The sequence below is a fragment of the Squalius cephalus genome (assembly GCF_949319135.1).
Source record: "Squalius cephalus genome assembly, chromosome: 2".
In the NCBI taxonomy this organism is placed as follows: Eukaryota; Metazoa; Chordata; class Actinopteri; order Cypriniformes; family Leuciscidae; genus Squalius; species Squalius cephalus.
In genome coordinates, this window is record NC_137123.1 from 51,578,429 (window position 1) to 51,596,481 (window position 18,053).

The window sequence follows — 18,053 nt, forward strand, 5'->3', positions numbered from 1 at the left end:
CAGTGAGTGCAACAACATCACCCACCGTATTGGGAATTGGTATAGCTGAGAGCTGGACCGTGGGCATATGGAATTTGAGTATGAAATATTGGGCTTATCGTCAAACCATCAATCCTGTAGCACAGAAGTCTAAAACCATTCAATTGCTGGTTTGTTCTTGGCATAGACGATCTTCTTTCGCTCAACTGACTTTTATTTAGGGAACATTGAAATAACAAGAGTTAACATCAGAACGGGTTCCCAAAAATGGGACCTGATAGTTGGAGACAGCAGTCGACTTTAACAAGGGAAAGTGTGCTTTTCATTTAGCACCCTACAATCAACTCCTGATCCTGCATTCCAGAAACTGGTTGCCCCAGCAACACGGCTCAAGCAGAGACTACACGGAGTCAGTCAGTCATATACCCTCAGTAAAAAAGTGGAAAAGTAGTAGTCACACTCCTGAGAGATGAGAAAAGACAATGATATGGCAAGATGGACATAGGAAAAAAACAGTAGTCACACAACAGGCTCAATATTTTGACACTTAGTGGGAAATGTACAAGAGTGAAAGAGAAAGCCAGAGTAAAATGTGCCAGGTATGCAAAGAGAATCATGATAGGAGAGAAAACTTGCTCATGACCCCTTTCTTTTAGATGACCCCCTTCCCCTTCTCCCTGCCTGGGCCAACTCATAGGTAGCCAAACATGAGAACACAAAGCCACCAGCACATTCCTCTGTTATCTGGCATCAGAAAGAATCAGCCAACCTTTCTCCCCACAGGAAGGGCATATAGGGGATACGGCACAAAGAGTAACACATGCACATTCTCATACTAGTGCTTTGTACATCAAACTGATTCACAAGTGCCATTTCACTAGTCGGAGAAACAACAGCCAATACCTGTTGCAAAGCAAGAGGAAAGACCTTTTAATAGAGGTTGGGAACCAAGAACTATTTTGAAAATTCTAGAACCAAACTATACTGATAGTCTTTTATGTACTACTTTTCAGTGGTGCCACGAAACCGCTACTGAATCTATTATACGTGCCAGTAAGGTACAAGTCACAGAACAATGATTTATGATCCAGTTCCTTTGAAATAATCAAAAACAGACAGCATGACCGGTGTAGTCTGATTAAGAATCAATGAATGTTACCATTACTTTTTTAGAAAATCAAAAACATATGGCTTAGCCACTGCAGTACGATTCCCGACCAATGATGACACAACACTTATGAGCTAGTAGAAGTGCATTACTTTTCTCCAAATATTTCTTTTTCAAAAGTGCTAAAAGAAACATTAATTGAACAGGGAATAGGGAGTCCTTTTTTGTGTCGGCCAGTATAGTGGATTGAGCATTTTAAAAATGCTGCATTGGCTACTACAAAAATTAATTTTGAAACAAACTAAAAAGATGGCAAGGGTTGGGAGTCTTCAAATAGAATTCTTGCCACAGCATTTGGACTAAAATAAGTGAAAGATGTTAACAGATATGTTAATAAAATCAAGGACCAAGTACATAAATTAAAACACATTTAGAGCCAGAGTTTGAAGCTTTTGGCCTTGCCTAGTGAGTAATCAATCTCTGAAATATCTTAACCAGAAGTTGTAAATGTTGTTTCTTATGAAAGTATTGTTATATCATTAGTCAGTCTACATTTTCTGATCATCAATCACATGAGCAACAGCAATGGGGGAAAAAAACAGATATTTTTGAGCAGCGAGTCAGGGGGATTAGACATGGATGCATGCTCAGCATTATGGGCCACTCTCTGACCTAATGGTGTCTGGCTCAAGCAGGTATGTCTGTATCTCGATGACTGAGTAGCTGCGTCCCAATTCACAAACGTATGCACTATTCTATGCCATTTTATAGAAACAGTGTGAGTAGTCTGTTCACAGTGAAAATTTCAACAAGAAGTTCACTTCAAATACCTGAATGATACACTTTTATAACCGAAACAAACAAACAAACAAGTACAGTATGTAATTTAGAACACAACTAATTAGTGACCATGGCATCAGTGTGTAGTGAGCTTTTCATCAAACATACAACTTTTTTTCACATAGTTGACAAATTGTGATCTTTGTTGGCTTTAGCAAAAAGTATAGGCTATCAAATTGTTTTAATGGTTAAAAGTAGGCTACATCATTGGGGTACTTCTGAAAATTAAAATTTGTAACACTGAAACAAATTACATACACTTAGAGGGAAGTATTGGTATCAAATTAAGTACAGTGTCATTTCATTTTTCTTAAATTTAATGATCTGAAATGTGCGACTACTCAGTATCTCAAAATGTTGGCGACCCCCTACATTTCACAAGAGGTGTAAACTGCTTTATCACACCATCAGAGCTGAATCAGAGCTGAAAATAAAGCAGAAATGTACTATTCGCAGGACATAAGTGAGAAAACTGCCTGGTACACATGGTTCAATAAAATGATATAGGGGATTAAAATGAAAAGTTAAACCTAACTGAGCATACAATGTCATTGGCCTCAGAATTAGGGTTACAGCTCCTTAAAATCCAAGCTCCTTTGCACCAGCTTTAATGAGTTGCTTCTTAAAAGATTTTTTTCAATTGATCCCATTAAAGATAGTAAAGCAAGACTTCTCACTTCAAGATACAACACATTTTTAAACTAGATTTTTATGTTCTGAGCTAGGATGTTTTGGTAGGTAGCCTACTGGCCAGGTCCCGATGATATTATTCTCACCCCCTTCAATGCAAATCTATTATAGGTTGTTTTTACCAGTTAATTCGTTTTTAATCCTAATTTTAATGCATTTTTTTTAACTATTTTTATTGGATAATCAAGTGTTCTACACCAAAGTGAAAGAATGCCAATACAACTGCAAGTACATCTGCATATCCATCACATTGATAATAGGGCTGGGCCCGAATATTCATTTGGTGGGTTGGTATTCGATTTGAAAATTTGACATTTGAATATTCTTCTTTTTTTTCTTTTTTTTGCACACCTGGCATCCCCCACAAAACGGTTCTCATTCCCGCTTGAATACTATAAAAATATACACTATAAAAATATAGCCTACACTATAAAATCTGGTGAAATACAATACTCTTTTTTTACAATTATCTTATATAGCCTAGCCATTTTAATAGGATGGACAGTTGAAGGAACCCAACCTTGTTATACTTAATAAATATATTTGCTTCTTCTTGGCCTACTAAAGTGTTCCTGCAACGGGAGTATTCTCTGGCTAGAGCGCAGAACAGCGGAGTTTGTATGGACAGAAGTGCATGCCTGAGCTTGTATTTTGGGTTAAGCTGCGTTGCTTTGACATTGTGGAAAATAGAATAATAGAAACAAAATCTATTAGCCTTTTTACCCATTATTATCAATCTAAATTTATCTTGTTTTTAATTTAACTTAATTTCGTTTTTCTTTATTTAAATTTCATTTTTCTTTATTTAAATTTCATTTTTTCTTTATTTAAATTTAATTTTTCTTTATTTAAATTTCATTTTTTCTTTATTTAAATTTTGTTTTTCTTTATTTAAATTTCATTTTTCTTTATTTAAATCTACCCTTTACTGTGTCAGTAATTTGTTAGTAAGAAAAATATTAGACTACCTTAAAAGTATTGCTTAAGTTAACAGACCTGTGTGTGTATCACTGCATGAAAAGACTCAAATCCGTGTCAGACTTTCTCATTGTTCTTTGTGTGTTTTTAAAATTATATTTGAATGTATTAAAATTGGGGTAAGGGGGGTTTAGTGTATACTGAGCAATATCTGCATAGCTGGCCTATAACCAATCAAATCACTGTGCGATAAGGCCTAGGGTGGTCTATGTTCTAAAAGTAACCAATCAAATCACTTTCCTGGGTTTTCAATGTGTCCTGTCCTCCAATAGTGGTCTGGGTAATGGGAGTGGTTTTAAAAGAAAAGGACCAATAGGGGGGAAGGCCAAAAGGTGCACAAAGGTGTGAAAATGTTCTCTTGAAAAAACCTTTGAGGGATTACTTGCCATGGCAACAAATGGCTGTAGCACGGAAGTATACGTCCACAACATACATCCGATTTGGTATCATTTCGGATGTATACGGATATATACAGACCCATGGAATTTGAGCTATCCGGCCAGTATACTCCTGGATTCTTCCGAATTTCAGCAGTGTATACAGGAGTATACTGGTCCGGATACACCTCTTTTCATGCAGTGTATGTTTTATATCACTAGTGCAGTGTCTGTTCTCGGAGCATATAAGCCTTGTCTGCGTGAGGCGCGCCGCTTCCCGCTCGCGCTGTTCTGTAGTTTACTAAAAGTTTATTAATTCTGAATGTGTCGCGTCTTGCGTGTCCATCTATATTGCACCAAATGCGACACTGCACTCCCTTGTGAAGTCGATTGGATGAACGGTTCTCGAAATAATCAAAATGCAAACAGACAGACAGACACGAAGCTCAAAAAATGGTATTCGGACCAGCCCTAATTGATAAGTTCATTAAATAAATTAAAAATATATACTCATCTGACAAATGATATGAAAATATGGACACACTGCTTATTAGGGCTGGGTAAAAAATATCGATTTCTCGATTTGAATCGATTCTCATTTTTACGAACCGATATTGATTCTTAAATCCCAAGAATCGATTAGTCATCCTGTTTTCAGTTGATGAATGAATGTAACATTGTAGCGTGCATCCCATCCAATAAATCACAATAATCTTTGTGCTTTGTTACTATTGATATGAAACAAAGTCTCAGATTTCAAATTACGTCCATTTTCTTATGAAATTCAAAAGCATAAATACCGTTTTGGCGCTGTGGCGTGAGATCGCTCTGGCGCAGCTCAACTCTACAGCAGCAGCAGCGAGGAGCGCACATGATCTTCTCTTCCGCATTAATAATACCAGTTACAGTGCGAAATAAACATGAATGGGCATCTGCAAGTGTGTTAAAAGATAGAGTACAAATTATCAAAATCCGTATCATGTCACATGGAATCGCTCAATCAGTGTTTCAACCGTGGAAAGACGTCAGTAAAACAGCTTGTAAACAATGTCATGTAACGTCACATTTACCTCAGAAAAACCATATCCAGTGACCATAAACTCGTTAGTCATCTAGAAAAATTAACTCTAGAGAGGAGCATTTTGCTAAATATATGCAGCATATTACATATTCATTATAATGTTTAATGTTCTTCAATATTTAATGCATGTTTGAATAAATCTGGCAAGTGTTTATGACAGCCACCATTTAAATGTTTATATTTCATATAACTTTATTATTATAAAAATAAATAAGTGTAATTTAAGTGTTTGTATACAAATCAGTTCATTTTTACCTTCAAAATTATAGTAGGCTAATGAAGCCTAGTAGGCTACAACTGACTCCCATAGTTTACAGCATTAGTTAAGAGATTTGTTTTCTTTGAGACAATTTGCCATGTTGTAGGCCTACCTGATATCCAAAATAATCATTACTGAATCGAATCGGAATCAAAATTGAATCGAATTGCAAGCTTGTGAATCGAAATCAAATCGAATTGTGAAATTTGTGTCAATACCCAGCCCTACTGCTTATCCAACCATTATTGACAGTTGACTACATGCTGTCTATCAAGGACAATAGGTGTGTCCCTAGAGAAAGCTCTGCATCAACAACCTTCTATTTCTAAGACTTTGTTCTTAGCATTTCATTTTATATCGAAGTCAAATATCCTTGACCCATGAGTTTGCTCTCCAATTTTATTCATTCCCATTTACCACGGGGGGTTTATTAAATAAAGGCACTGGATTCTTTGTGAAGCTCTGGTGACTTCAATCAATTTAGCAGCATACCTCAATGACTCGTGCATCGGCGCTTGTGTGTGTGTGTCATCTTGGCCGCAGAAATAGCCTGGTTAACTGAGGTCTCACCAGGACCCAATGTAGCCCTCTGCTCTTGACATGTTTGTGAGAATCACATATGTAAACACTGCAGGAGGTTCTGCAGACAGTAGAACCTCCTGCAGCTACAGATCTAGCTTTATTATTGGTTAAAAAAGACAATCTCTAGTAACCATTCTGTTTTAAAGCAAACTAATCGGGTTGTAAATCAGTTTCATTGTGTCAGTACTAGTTTAATTTAAACTATGTTTCTCAGAACTGAGGTTTTTTAAGAGGAGCTTTCGCTCTACTCAGACAAAACAAAAATACATTTATGGGAAGACAGGATATAAATGATGGAAGCCTCAAATTCCTACGAGGCGAAACTACTGGAGTCAAACATGCAGGGCTGAGGCGAACAAAATTGGGGGTAGAAATGAACGACAAAACATTTCATTTGCACATTCCTCGCCCCCTGTGGGGTCTACAGAAGTAGAGATTAAAATGGGTAAACAACACAAACACATGGAAAATATAGTCCAGAGCTCCAAATCTGGCCCAGATGTGACTCAGTCTTTCTTTTGGTGTTCATTCTCATAAAACATGACTAAAGGTGCACCCATAGCCTCCAGCGACGGTGACCCCATGTTCTCAAAATATCCATTTAGTGCAAAACAACAAAAGACTCTTTATTACTACTCTCCGGCCTAAGTTTAAAGATTGATTCCTTGCTTGAAACATGATATTCATCCCACATGTAGTGACCTCAAATCTGAACACCTCCTACCCATCCCTCTTCTAATCTTTCCATTCCCATGAGAGCTGCTATTACCTCAGGCATACTTGCTTTGCTACCAATCCTGACTATGATCCTTAACAATGGTACTCTGAAAAAGACAATTGCATGGCTGCCATAGCATCAATTTGAGGGTCAGAGAGTGGGGGAGAAGGTCAGAGACTCCTGCTGACCCGCATCTCTAGTTAGGTGTGGTGCTAAGTGGACTCTCAATTGACAATATTCACTAGCACGAAACATTATGGTGATTATTAGATTAGAACTTTGATATGGAGATTATTCTGCACCCAAGAAACAAGAATGAATTTTTTTTTGTGTGTTGACTGTGATGGTGACAAACTCATTACAGGTTCTTCCTAGACTTTTTTTTCTGATTCACCCCTCAAGACACCATTTATGTTCTCTACCCAAATCAATTTGGAAAAACCTTCAAATAAGCTTCCATCCATTGGAACTGCAGCAAAACCCAATCTCCATAAGACTGGGCAGGCACAATGGGCAACAGATGGTCTTGTTGTGGGGGGAGGGGGGGAACCTATGCCAGCACATCCTGTCATGCTAAATTTACCACCCAAGAAAGCAAGATTTATCAAAAGGCATTTAAAAGAGATACTGGTAATTTACTTTCTTAAGGCCCTTTCACACAGAGCACAACGCGTTAAAGCGAATCACCGAACGATGCTTTCACAACAAATGCGAAACGATTGATCAGCTTCTGCTAATTCACGCCTGCACGATAGATGGCGCTGACTGAGAATGCATTTTTCCTTATGCATGTCTTATTATTGTGCTCATAGTCATTATTATTTATTTATTAATTTAGCACTACACCATAAACACAAATTATGTTTACGAGACCTTACGAGAATTGACCAAATACACCATACAATATAATCGCAGCTAAGTAACAGGTGCATTAGAGCTATAATTAACATCAAGCAACATATCACAATTTCGTTTTCGATCTAGACCGAATAAGCGCTCTCCGACTCTCTGACACATGCACCCCCCCCAAAAAAACACCGCTAACACACAAGTTCTTCAGATATCATAAAATGAAATGTAATGGAAATGGAAATGAATTAAAATGATATTCTGTAAAAAGAAATATTTAGTAAACATGTGAAAATATATTAATATTTCTCCAAATGTGCACACTTTTCAACTAATATCACTAATGGAAGCTTAAAAGTGATGCCATGTGAACTCAAATAAACAGGAGCAGACGCAATTGAATGTATGCATTTCTCTGTTTGCAGACACCAATAATAACAAGAAATCAACATCCATTCTTTTCTCTCTTCCAGAATACTTTTCTTTTCCACCAATCTCACCATTTTGTGCAAGATCAGTGGCTCCAGGGACATGATCTGAAGCTCAAATATAATTGGAAGGCCTGTTTTAATGCAGGGCAATGAAGAAAAAAAACTGGAAGACACACTGGAAGAAAGTTTTTTTCGCTTTGTAGCGCCGCGATTGATCGCGTCCAGTGTGAATAGCTCCATAGGTATCTATTGTTTCCATTCAAGAGAGTCATTGCATAATACATTTGCGTCGCTTATTCGCACTCAGCGTGAAAGGCCCTTTAGGCAGATATGCTTGACAGAAATACCTTGATATAAATTACAACTATTAATATGTTTTCACCTTGACTAAATACATTTATTTCTAATTCCACATTTCGATTGGATGCATACACAAAACATCATGATGTTTCACTGGTCTATTTAGTACATTAATCATTTAGCTCAGCATACAAATCCATTAATCAAAGAAAAAAACACTCGTCTTGAGTCCTGTAAGTTTTGTGTATTTTAGGCCTTCATTTTTACTGGGTGGCCATTAGTTGCTCAGTGTCAAAGACCGTTGGAATTCCAGACTGCTTATTTTAAGCTTTTGGCACAGGTGCTTTGAGTGGTCAGGACAGCTGAGAGAGGTATTAATACATTCTTTGTATAAAGATAATGAGGCCAGATGTTGACTTTTGCCCAGGGAAATGTGCTTGCTTCAGAAAGCACCATTCTCTAACACTCATCGGCTCACATTAATACACGTTAAGTATCCTATGGCCTACATAACAAAATAATCTATAAATGAGAAATAGCCGGTGCTTGATTTGCTTATTTAAAAAGAAAAATAGACAGAGAGAAAGAATCAAGTAAAAAAAAAAAAAAAAAAATGTGTGCACGGAAGTAGGGGGCGGGGAGGGAGAGCAATCCTCTTAATACCACGGCAACTAGTGTGGAATGTCTACAGCAGGTCCAAGAGACAGCTGCTCCATCTGTTCCTGCCATCAATTCTCTCTCCTCCGGTGGAAAAATGAAAAGAGTCAGGATGCTCTTCATCAGCTCTCTCAAAGTCATCCAACTGCTACCACCAACCTGTGCAAGTATCCAACTGATGCCACTCAAAATAATATGAATCCCTCCTTCTATACACCCCTAAAAAAAAACTTAATACAGCAAGTCCTTTCACATTTGCACCGTTCATATCACCGGCTAATTTAATGCATAGGAGATTTGTTTCTTGAATAATTCATGACCTGACAAAACATCCCCCGTTACCCCACCCCAGTCATGAATGGATAAAAGGGAAAGGAAGATAACTTACCAGTTTCTTCGTCAATGGTAAAGATCCCCAGACCCGACCCATCCCGAATGGAGTAACGGATTTCTCCATCTCTTTCTTTATCCTCGTCCTGAGCTGTGATTTTCATCACCGATGTTCCAATGGGCACATCCTCTTTGATAAATCCCTTATCCACAAATGATGGGAACAATGGCCTGTACAGATTCTCGTTCACATCCACAACCTCTACCTCAATGTGACAACTCGAGGACAAAGATATCGGCTTGCCTTTGTCCTTCGCCCTTGCTGTGAGACTGTACACTTGCTTTTTCTCGTAATCCAGATTCTGTACGATTCGTACGGCACCACTCAATTTGTCTACTTCAAACTTTCCGTCCCCATTGTCAATGAGGCTGTATCGAACCTGGCTAGACGGCCCAACATCAGGGTCGTGAGCCTCCAGCCACATTATAACAGTACCGATGGGTAGATCCTCACGTACTCTCACCTGATAGTTTGGGGGAATAAATTTTGGAGGGTTGTCATTTACATCCTCCAGTGTGATTTTAAGCAATACAGTTGAGACAAGTTGAGGTTCATCAGCGGCCTGGTCACGAGCTGCTATCTTGAGTACAAAACTGGGTTGCACCTCACGGTCTAGAGGCTTTTTCACCGTAATGATCCCGGTTTCCGTATCAATAGCAAATTGATCTGTGTCTGCCAATATAGAGTATCTGACCACGCCATTATCCCCAAGATCTTTATCTTTTGCTTCAACTTGAATGATCTCTGTGCCGACCGCAGTGCTCTCACTGATATCCACGGAGTAGGTGTCCTGTAAAAACTGTGGGCTGTTGTCATTAGCATCCAGGATCTTTACATCCAGCAGACGTGAAGATGACTTCTGGGGAATCCCAAGGTCATACACGGTAATATTCAATGTATAGTGATCAGTTGTTTCTCTATCAAGAGAAGCATATACTTTGAGCCATCCACTGTCCATGTCAATGATGAAACGACTCTCAGCGTCACCCCCAGAGATAACGTAAACCAGCTTCCCATTAAAACCACTGTCAGAATCCGAGGCACTAAGATGGACAATTCTGGCCCCAACAGGCAAGTCTTCTTTGACCTCAATCACACTGGGAAAAGTCTCAGCAAACTGGGGCACAAGGCGGTTCACAGAGTGAAAGTCCTGGAAGTTGTCTTCGGGTTCAATTTGGCTGTGGATCTTGCTTCCTTGCAGGAGCTTTTCTGCCAGCATGCTGGCAACTCCAGTATCAACACATTTCACTTGGACCGGTTTACGTGCCGTAACAACCGTAATGTTCAAAAACATGGGCTGAGTTTCATGTTCTCCATCACTGGCTATGATCTGCAAGCTGTGATAGGACACTTTTGCTGCCTCACCCTCATTCAAAGGTTGCTTCAAAGACAGTACGCCAGAGTTTGGATTAATATCAAAATAATTCAAGTCATTCCCAGCTTTTATTCTGTACCTCACCAACTGCAACTCATCAGCATCAATAGCGGACACCGTTGTGATCTGCTCACCAACACCATGGTCTCTCGGCACAGTTATGTCACAATCCACACTCTCAAAAAGTGGCTTGTTGTCATTTAAGTTGTTAAGCGTGACTGTTACCTGGGTTTCCACCTCACGTCGAAAAGGGGAACCCCAGTCTGACGCCCGCACTTTCAAAGTATAAATCCTCGGCATCAGTTCATAATCCAAAATCTCTGAACTACTGATGACACCAGAGAAGTAGTCAATGACAAATGGCTGGGGATTCACATTGGCAATGCTGTAAGTGACATATCCATTCTCCCCAGTGTCTAAATCAGTGGCTTTCACTGTTAGCACACTAGTACCTATGGGCATATTTTCATCAACACTTGCTTTGTAAGACGTCTGTTTGAATTCTGGGGCATTGTTGTTCACGTCGATCACATCAATAATGACTTTTGTGACTGCCTTTTTCTCGCTGGTCACAACTTCTAATTCATACTTTTTCAAGGAGTCTGCATGAAGGGGCCCAGCTGTTGTGATCAAGCCAGAATCTGCATTAATGGTAAAATGATTTTTATCCAATTTGTGTCTAAATGCATACTTAAGTTGAGGATACTTTGGCACAGCTGTTACCATTACAACAGGTGTGTGCAGTGGTGCAAATTCACTCACATTGACTCTGTAAATAGCTTGATTGAATTTAGGAGGCCCTACTTTAAAGTGGGGAGACATGACATGGATGACCTTTGCAGATGAAAATTGGGGTGGACTTCCTTTGTCTTTGGCTTGCAGTGTTAGGTTGTATCCATAGGGCTGACTATCCCAGTCAACCTGCTTAACTGCTTTGATTTTATATTCCTTACTGCCTGGACTTGTCCTCATGGCTTTAAACTGCTGAAGAGGGTCGCCTGCAACCACACTGAGAGATGCAATCTCACCGTTAGCACCTTGGTCATTGTCTTCAACAGTCACAACAGCATAAGTAGGATCCTTGTCGGTGTCTGAGGGTGCTAGGGTTACAGCAGTGATGACCGGTGCATGCTCGTTGGCCTGCTCCACTTGTACCATTAACTTAGCCATGCTGCTAAATCCACTGCTACCATACAGCTTCATGCCTCTGTCCACTGCTAAAATCTCTAATTCATACTGCTTTGTCTCAGAGTAGTCCAGCTTTCCTGTTAGCGTAACTACGCCGCTCGTGGGATGGACTGAAAACATGTCTGTCCATTCTCTGAAACTGTAGTAGTACTCTCCGTTTGTACCGATATCTGCATCCGTCGCCATCACCTTGGCTACGCTTGAGCGAACAGCGGTGTTTTCGGGTAAAGATATGCTATAAGCAGTCGGGGAGAACAGTGGCCGAAGGTCATTTGTGTCTAGTACCTGAATACTGACTCGGGTTCGAGCCTCAGCATTTGAATTCTTTTCCATGGCTTTGACTGTGAGAATATAGTGGTCTCTAACCTCCCGGTTAAGAATGGAACTGCTACCTCCTTTGGTCCTTATTCGCAAAAAACTAAAGTCTCCCAATTGATAGTCCTCAGCTTTGAACAGGTTCTCGTTGTCTCCTGACACGATTTTGTACCGTATTTCCCAGGTAGGGTCTGTGATGTAGATTCCCATTTTGACAGGATTTTCCACATAGGTCTTAGCAGCAGAGTTCTCATAAATGGTAGCATTGTAAACAGACTGGGTAAACAGAGGAACGGGCGCAGTGTCGAGGCTTTGGTTCCCAGTGCAGCCGCACAGGAGCAGCAGAACCACCAGCAGTAAAGTCACGTGATTCTGCATGTTTGCAGCGCACTCCTCACTGAAACTGTGGAGAATAAAAGAGAAAAAGTTAAGAGATAATACAGTTTCACTTTTAATCGATTTAGTACATTTCGGGCACATTCACATGGTTTGGTCTTTCATCTGAAGATTTCAAATCTAAAGACCTCTTAAATTATCATTAAGAAGTTATTCATTCATGGGTTGCAGCAGATATAGTTTACACACAGCACATAAGAAACTGACAGACAACTTTTAGCTGTTTATGGCACATCACTTAAAACAAATATGATTAGTGCATCAGCATCCTTAGAGACAGGCACTGACTATTTGTCTATATTTCTAACTTCACCATAGACACCATGACAGCAGATAGGCCAAATGATGAATTGTTGTGAGCATGGAAGTGTCTTTTGTGTATATATACAACGTCACATTCCACTACTTTCTGAATAAATTACACATTATTCTCACTGCCTCCTACCATATATCTTCTTCAGCTAAGAACACCACAATGTGTTTAAAGAGAGATGCATTCAATGATGTTAATAGGAAGAAAAACAAACAATTATGTGGATGAATATGAAAAACTGCATAGATTCAAAATCATCACCGTGATCTGCATAACCTCATGATACACTATAAAGAAGTGCTTGCTATTTATCTAATCATAACATGTAGCCTATTAAGTGGTAAGAATAAGCATCATTATTATGGTGGTTAGAGGTAGGCTATTCGTAATATTGTTTAATGTATTTTTCTGATATGCTGCACATCAGCAAAGTATGCTCTAACAATTTAACAAATTTCTAATAAATAAATAAAGTTGCAGCGTTCGTTTCTGCTCGCATTAAATTTGCTGCTAATAAGTAGGCTATTCAGATTACCTTGCCAAGCACATTAGATCCGCCGAAATACCGAGCAATGTAGAAATGTCGGACATAACTACAACATTTAACCTTAAATAAGTGTTTTTTTTCTCTCTCTCTCTCTGTGTGTGTGTGTGTGTGTGTGTGTGTGTGTGTGTGTGTGTGTGTGTAAAGCAAACAACAGAGGACTTCTTGCGTTTGTTCGAGATTTTCAGGTGTCCTTGCGACTATTGGTGCCCTCGAGCGCATACAACAGCAAGAGACTCACAGCCGTTAACGTGACGTTTGATTCAGAAATGAAATGTATCTGACCGAACTTTATCAGCGACATTAAATAACCATATTCCTTTGCTGTTAGCACACTAAACAACATTTGAATGTTTTCACAGGAAAATAGTGGTAGGCTAACTCTCCTCAAAATACGTAAGGCAGTTAGCCTTTGGAATGGAAACAAAATACCAAAGTAACAAAAGACAGGCTTCTGCTCCGTTGTTAAAGAATATCACCATCCCCCCCAGTCCGACAGTTCCTATTCATTTCACGTCGCCACACTGGTGCCTTCATGCGCTGGCCAGATGTATGAACTGTTTCCATTAAAAAACAATTATCTGATCATCCTGGACTGCTTATCTTTAATAATTAAACTCCATTTGAACACATTGAGTATTCAAACAGCTTTGCCAAGCAACGGTCAACTTCAAAGCTGCCCTATTTCCACAACGGAGAGCAGTGGGGGACTCCCAACGGCAACTTTACACCGCGAGCTGACTGAAACTTTTAAGCATTTCTGAAAATAGCACAAAGCCTGAATAAGTCCATGAAGTCCTCCCTCAAAGTTAAAACTTCCCAAGTCGTACATACCTATTCCAGTACTAACGTCCTTTGTTTGGTGGCTTTTCATGAAGTTTGTAAGTTTCAAGTATCTGCATTGTACCGACGCTCACTCTCAGCGACTCTCTCTGCTCACTGAATTATCCGATCCACACACACACACACACAAAGTGCTCTTAGTATTTCTCCGCGCTCCTTGCTCAGCGCACGGATCTACTTCCTATTGGCATGAAGATGAAACGGCCGTTGCTTTCCCCTCACAGTGGGACGGGAGAAGTCTTTGATGTTTCATTTTATGTGCTAAACCTAGTCTCTAATGAAGAAATATGCCGCGTCATACGCTTTTTGGAACAAAGCAATGGAATTATCTCCATGGATGTCAGCATTTGAGATATTGGTTATAATAAAAGCCCCACGCACAAGGTACCTACATTACCTGTAGCCTACTAAGTTGATAGTCAAATTAAAAATATATGATGCCAATGTTTCAACAGTTACGTTTTCTAACTCACATATGCGACTGCTTTGCGCGCGTGCTCCATGAAAAACATTCTCAATAGAACGTTTTTGACCTATCAGCACACCATAAGCTCGTTTTGATAATTATTAATGTACACAGAATTGCGGGGAAAGAGGATCGAATGTGTCAAAATATCAGATATGGAATATCTATAGTCGTTCAAATTAACCACGCGCAACGGCTATTAGCCTATGTATTATGATTTAATAATCATATATTAACTATATTAACTATACTTCGTATAGTGAGGAGGACTATACAGCTATTTTCTTTTAACATTTGATTTTTTTTCAACTAGGCCAACAGATAATTGATCATCTGAACAATTTAAAACAATTAATCTTTGTTCTATTGTCTTTATTTGAGCTAGCCTACTGTTTGTCATTTTTCTTTCTTTCTTTTTTTTACTGATTACTTGTCTTTAATAGACTTATGCAATCTTGAAGCAAAAGCTTGCTTAATTAAGAAGTTATTGTTTATCTTTGCTGTGGTGTCTCGAATCGAATTCGAATTTCCATGGTATTGCTATATCGACTGAAATCGTGACGAATACGGACATTCTTTACATGTTTAGGTGAATTTAATAAACAGAAACTCTCAAAATGAAAAGCAACGTTCCATGCCATATGGAAACTGGGGAAAAGTTGCAGTGACAGACGGAAAATCTTTCTAAAGCGGCATGGCTCTAGCACGGCATATGCACTCTGTTGCTCGCGAATGATGGCGCTGTCTCACTGCTGTGCCAGAGCGCGAGCGATCCACGAGGCTGTGCGCTCTATAGGCTACTCAATCTGTGCAACTCACTTTATAATGCTTACATCGAGTTGCGTGTGTCCACTGCCTCTGCATGACCATTTATTACTAAGCGTAAGACATAATGTTAATAACTATTATATTTATTGCGGGTTAAGTAGCACACATAAACGAGTAGCCTAATGGTTGTAGTAACAGTAGTAATAGCTACTGATTTGCCTTTTTTCTGTAGCCTAATGTATTTTTTTTTTTTTTTTAAAACAAGAAGTTGCATTTGGCAAAGTTGAAAAGCTATTGTGAAAGAGGCTCACCAGATTCAGCGGGCAAAAGCCGCCGCTCCAAAGTTGCGTCTAAATGATCTCCAGGACGTTTTGCCAAAAAGAGTATGTGAGCATTTCTTCGCATGGAGATTCAGTCAAAACTCGTAATAAATCCGGGTCGTGGTGTTGTAGCCCCTACATTTCCTCACGCATCCGAAATCCTCGTGAGCAGGATTCCACGCAACCACGCGTGCAGAGACTATGCACAGACTATAGCTACAATACTCACTCAGAGCTCGTGCGCTCAGGCAGTGGAGGAGGCGCGCGGATCCTCCGGGATGCCTGGCTGGCTTTCCGCCGCTGTGACGTCACTGCTCTCCCGGGGGAGTCGATCATTTGATTCAGTGATCTCACCTCTACCGTAGGCTAACGCTTTGACGTTTCGCACTGACATTGAAGGCTGTTTATTGAATTATCAGCCTAACTGAACTTTGTAAGACTTCAGCTGTCTGTGGTGATCCATTACATTTGGATCAATAAAACAGAGCGTTCTGCCTCTCAAATAGACTGGTTATTCAGTTTAATAGTTAAGTTATTTGGCTAATTTGAGACTGTGAAACATCTTGATTGTATAAAGTGAGTTTACTGACCTTTGGGTTTGAATTTTTATAATAGCTGGACTGTGGCATGTTGCTTAAATAAGAGCACCTGATGTTCATTAAGTTTACACAGCATTTGCCCTGGGGGCTCTGCATGTGAATGAGAGGCATCAGGTCCCTGTGTGTCTGTGTGTGTGTCTGTGTGTGAGTGTATTTGTGTGCCCCACACTCCCCCTCTGACCATTTATCGAAAAGCAAGATCATTCGGTCACCCCACCATGGCAGGTCCTTACGCACTCACACAGACACACAGTTTCACTCTGATCCACCACCCCCCCTCCATAAAGGTTTAATTGGATTCCGGTCAGGTGACGTGAGGGAGCCGGCCGGTGCTTTTGATCCTGCCAGTGCTGAGACATTCCGTTGCTGGTCTGGAGTTTGTGGAGTGCCGGCCCTAAAACGGAACAGCCGGCATGGAGGAGGTGCATTCAAGTGTGTGTGTGTGTGTGTGTGTGTGTGTGCAGGAATGAGAGCTTCAGAATTGCTGGATGTCTCAGCATGGGCTTTTTACCTTAACATAGTGGCCATAAAGGTTGTTTATGTTCAGTTTTTGGGACAGATATAATAGGTTTCTGGAGTAGTTTTCTCAATAAAAATGACAATGATTTAAAGGGCATAAATAGGCCATCCAACATTTTTTTTAATTTTGTCATTATTTACTCATCCTAATTTCATTCCACACCTGTTTGACTTTCTTTGTTGAATATAAAAGATATTGGTAACTAAACAGTTTTATTTCACAACAACTTCCACTGTATATATGGACTAAAAATACAATAGAAGTCAATACAAACTGAAACTGTTTGGTTTCCATTGTTCAAAATACTATTGTGTTCAGCAGAAAAAAAGAAAGTCATACATGCTTGGAATGACAAGAGTACATTTTGACAGAATTAAAATTTTAGGTGAACTATCCCTTTAAAGGAGAACTCCGGTCAATTTTAACATTGAGCTCATTTTTTTGTACATTTGGAGTGCTGTCAATACAGAGAACAACGACAAAAATCGGTGTTGCCTACACCGTGTTATCCTCTTTTTAAAATTTGCACCCTGTTGACTTCAATGGGGCAAGGCGAGTTCACGCGCATGATCATAGGTACTAAACCAATGCGCGTGAACTCGACAATCGATTACTATGGACTTTGACCGAAAACAGGATGTAAATACAGGTATGAGCGCTGGCTAAATAAATATAATTTTTATTCATATCTTTCACATCTACTGCAGTCAGATTGACCCGCGTTCACTCCAAAGGAATCACTCACATGACCTGTGCACTTGTAATGACACATCAAGGATGTTAAGAGGCTAAAAGCAGGTTTAAATATTGCCCCATTGAAGTCAACAGGGTGCAAATTTTAAAAAGAGGATAACACGGTGTAGGCAACACCGATTTTTGTCGTTGTTCTCTGTATTGACAGCACTCCAAATGTACAAAAAAATGAGCTCAATGTTAAAATTGACCGGAGTTCTCCTTTAAAGATGTTGAGCATGACACTGACTTGCACCGGTTTCTTTATTTCAGTGTCTTGTTTCCGTAAGGTTGAAGAAAATATGATCACAGCCATATATGATCATTAAAAAAACTCAGTCTAATTGAAGTTCCTCTTGAAAGACAAGTGGACACATGCAGTAACACTTCCCAAGTGTTTATGTGAAAGCAAAGTTGTTTTAGATAAAAGTGAC

At 39.6% G+C, this 18,053-nt stretch overlaps 1 protein-coding gene across 8 annotated transcripts in view; it reads right to left on the minus strand.

Moving 5' to 3' along the window:
* Positions 1–16,022, minus strand: part of fat1a (FAT atypical cadherin 1a) — a 92,750-nt gene extending 76,728 nt beyond the window's left edge. For 7 of the 8 annotated variants that reach the window (XR_013818746.1, XR_013818747.1, XM_079846841.1 and 4 more), the window contains exons 1-2: positions 14,206–14,328; positions 9,238–12,521 (exon numbers count right to left, since the gene is read on the minus strand). Coding sequence is in view for 6 of the 8 variants with exons in the window: in XM_079846841.1 (XP_079702967.1) it covers positions 9,238–12,496 (3,259 nt within the window). In the remaining 2 variants the exon portion in view is untranslated. Of the gene's footprint in view, positions 1–9,237; positions 12,522–14,205; positions 14,329–15,759 lie in introns of those variants that run through there. The other variant, XM_079846838.1, reaches the window with a different exon arrangement.
* Positions 16,023–18,053: the final 2,031 nt, after the last annotated feature.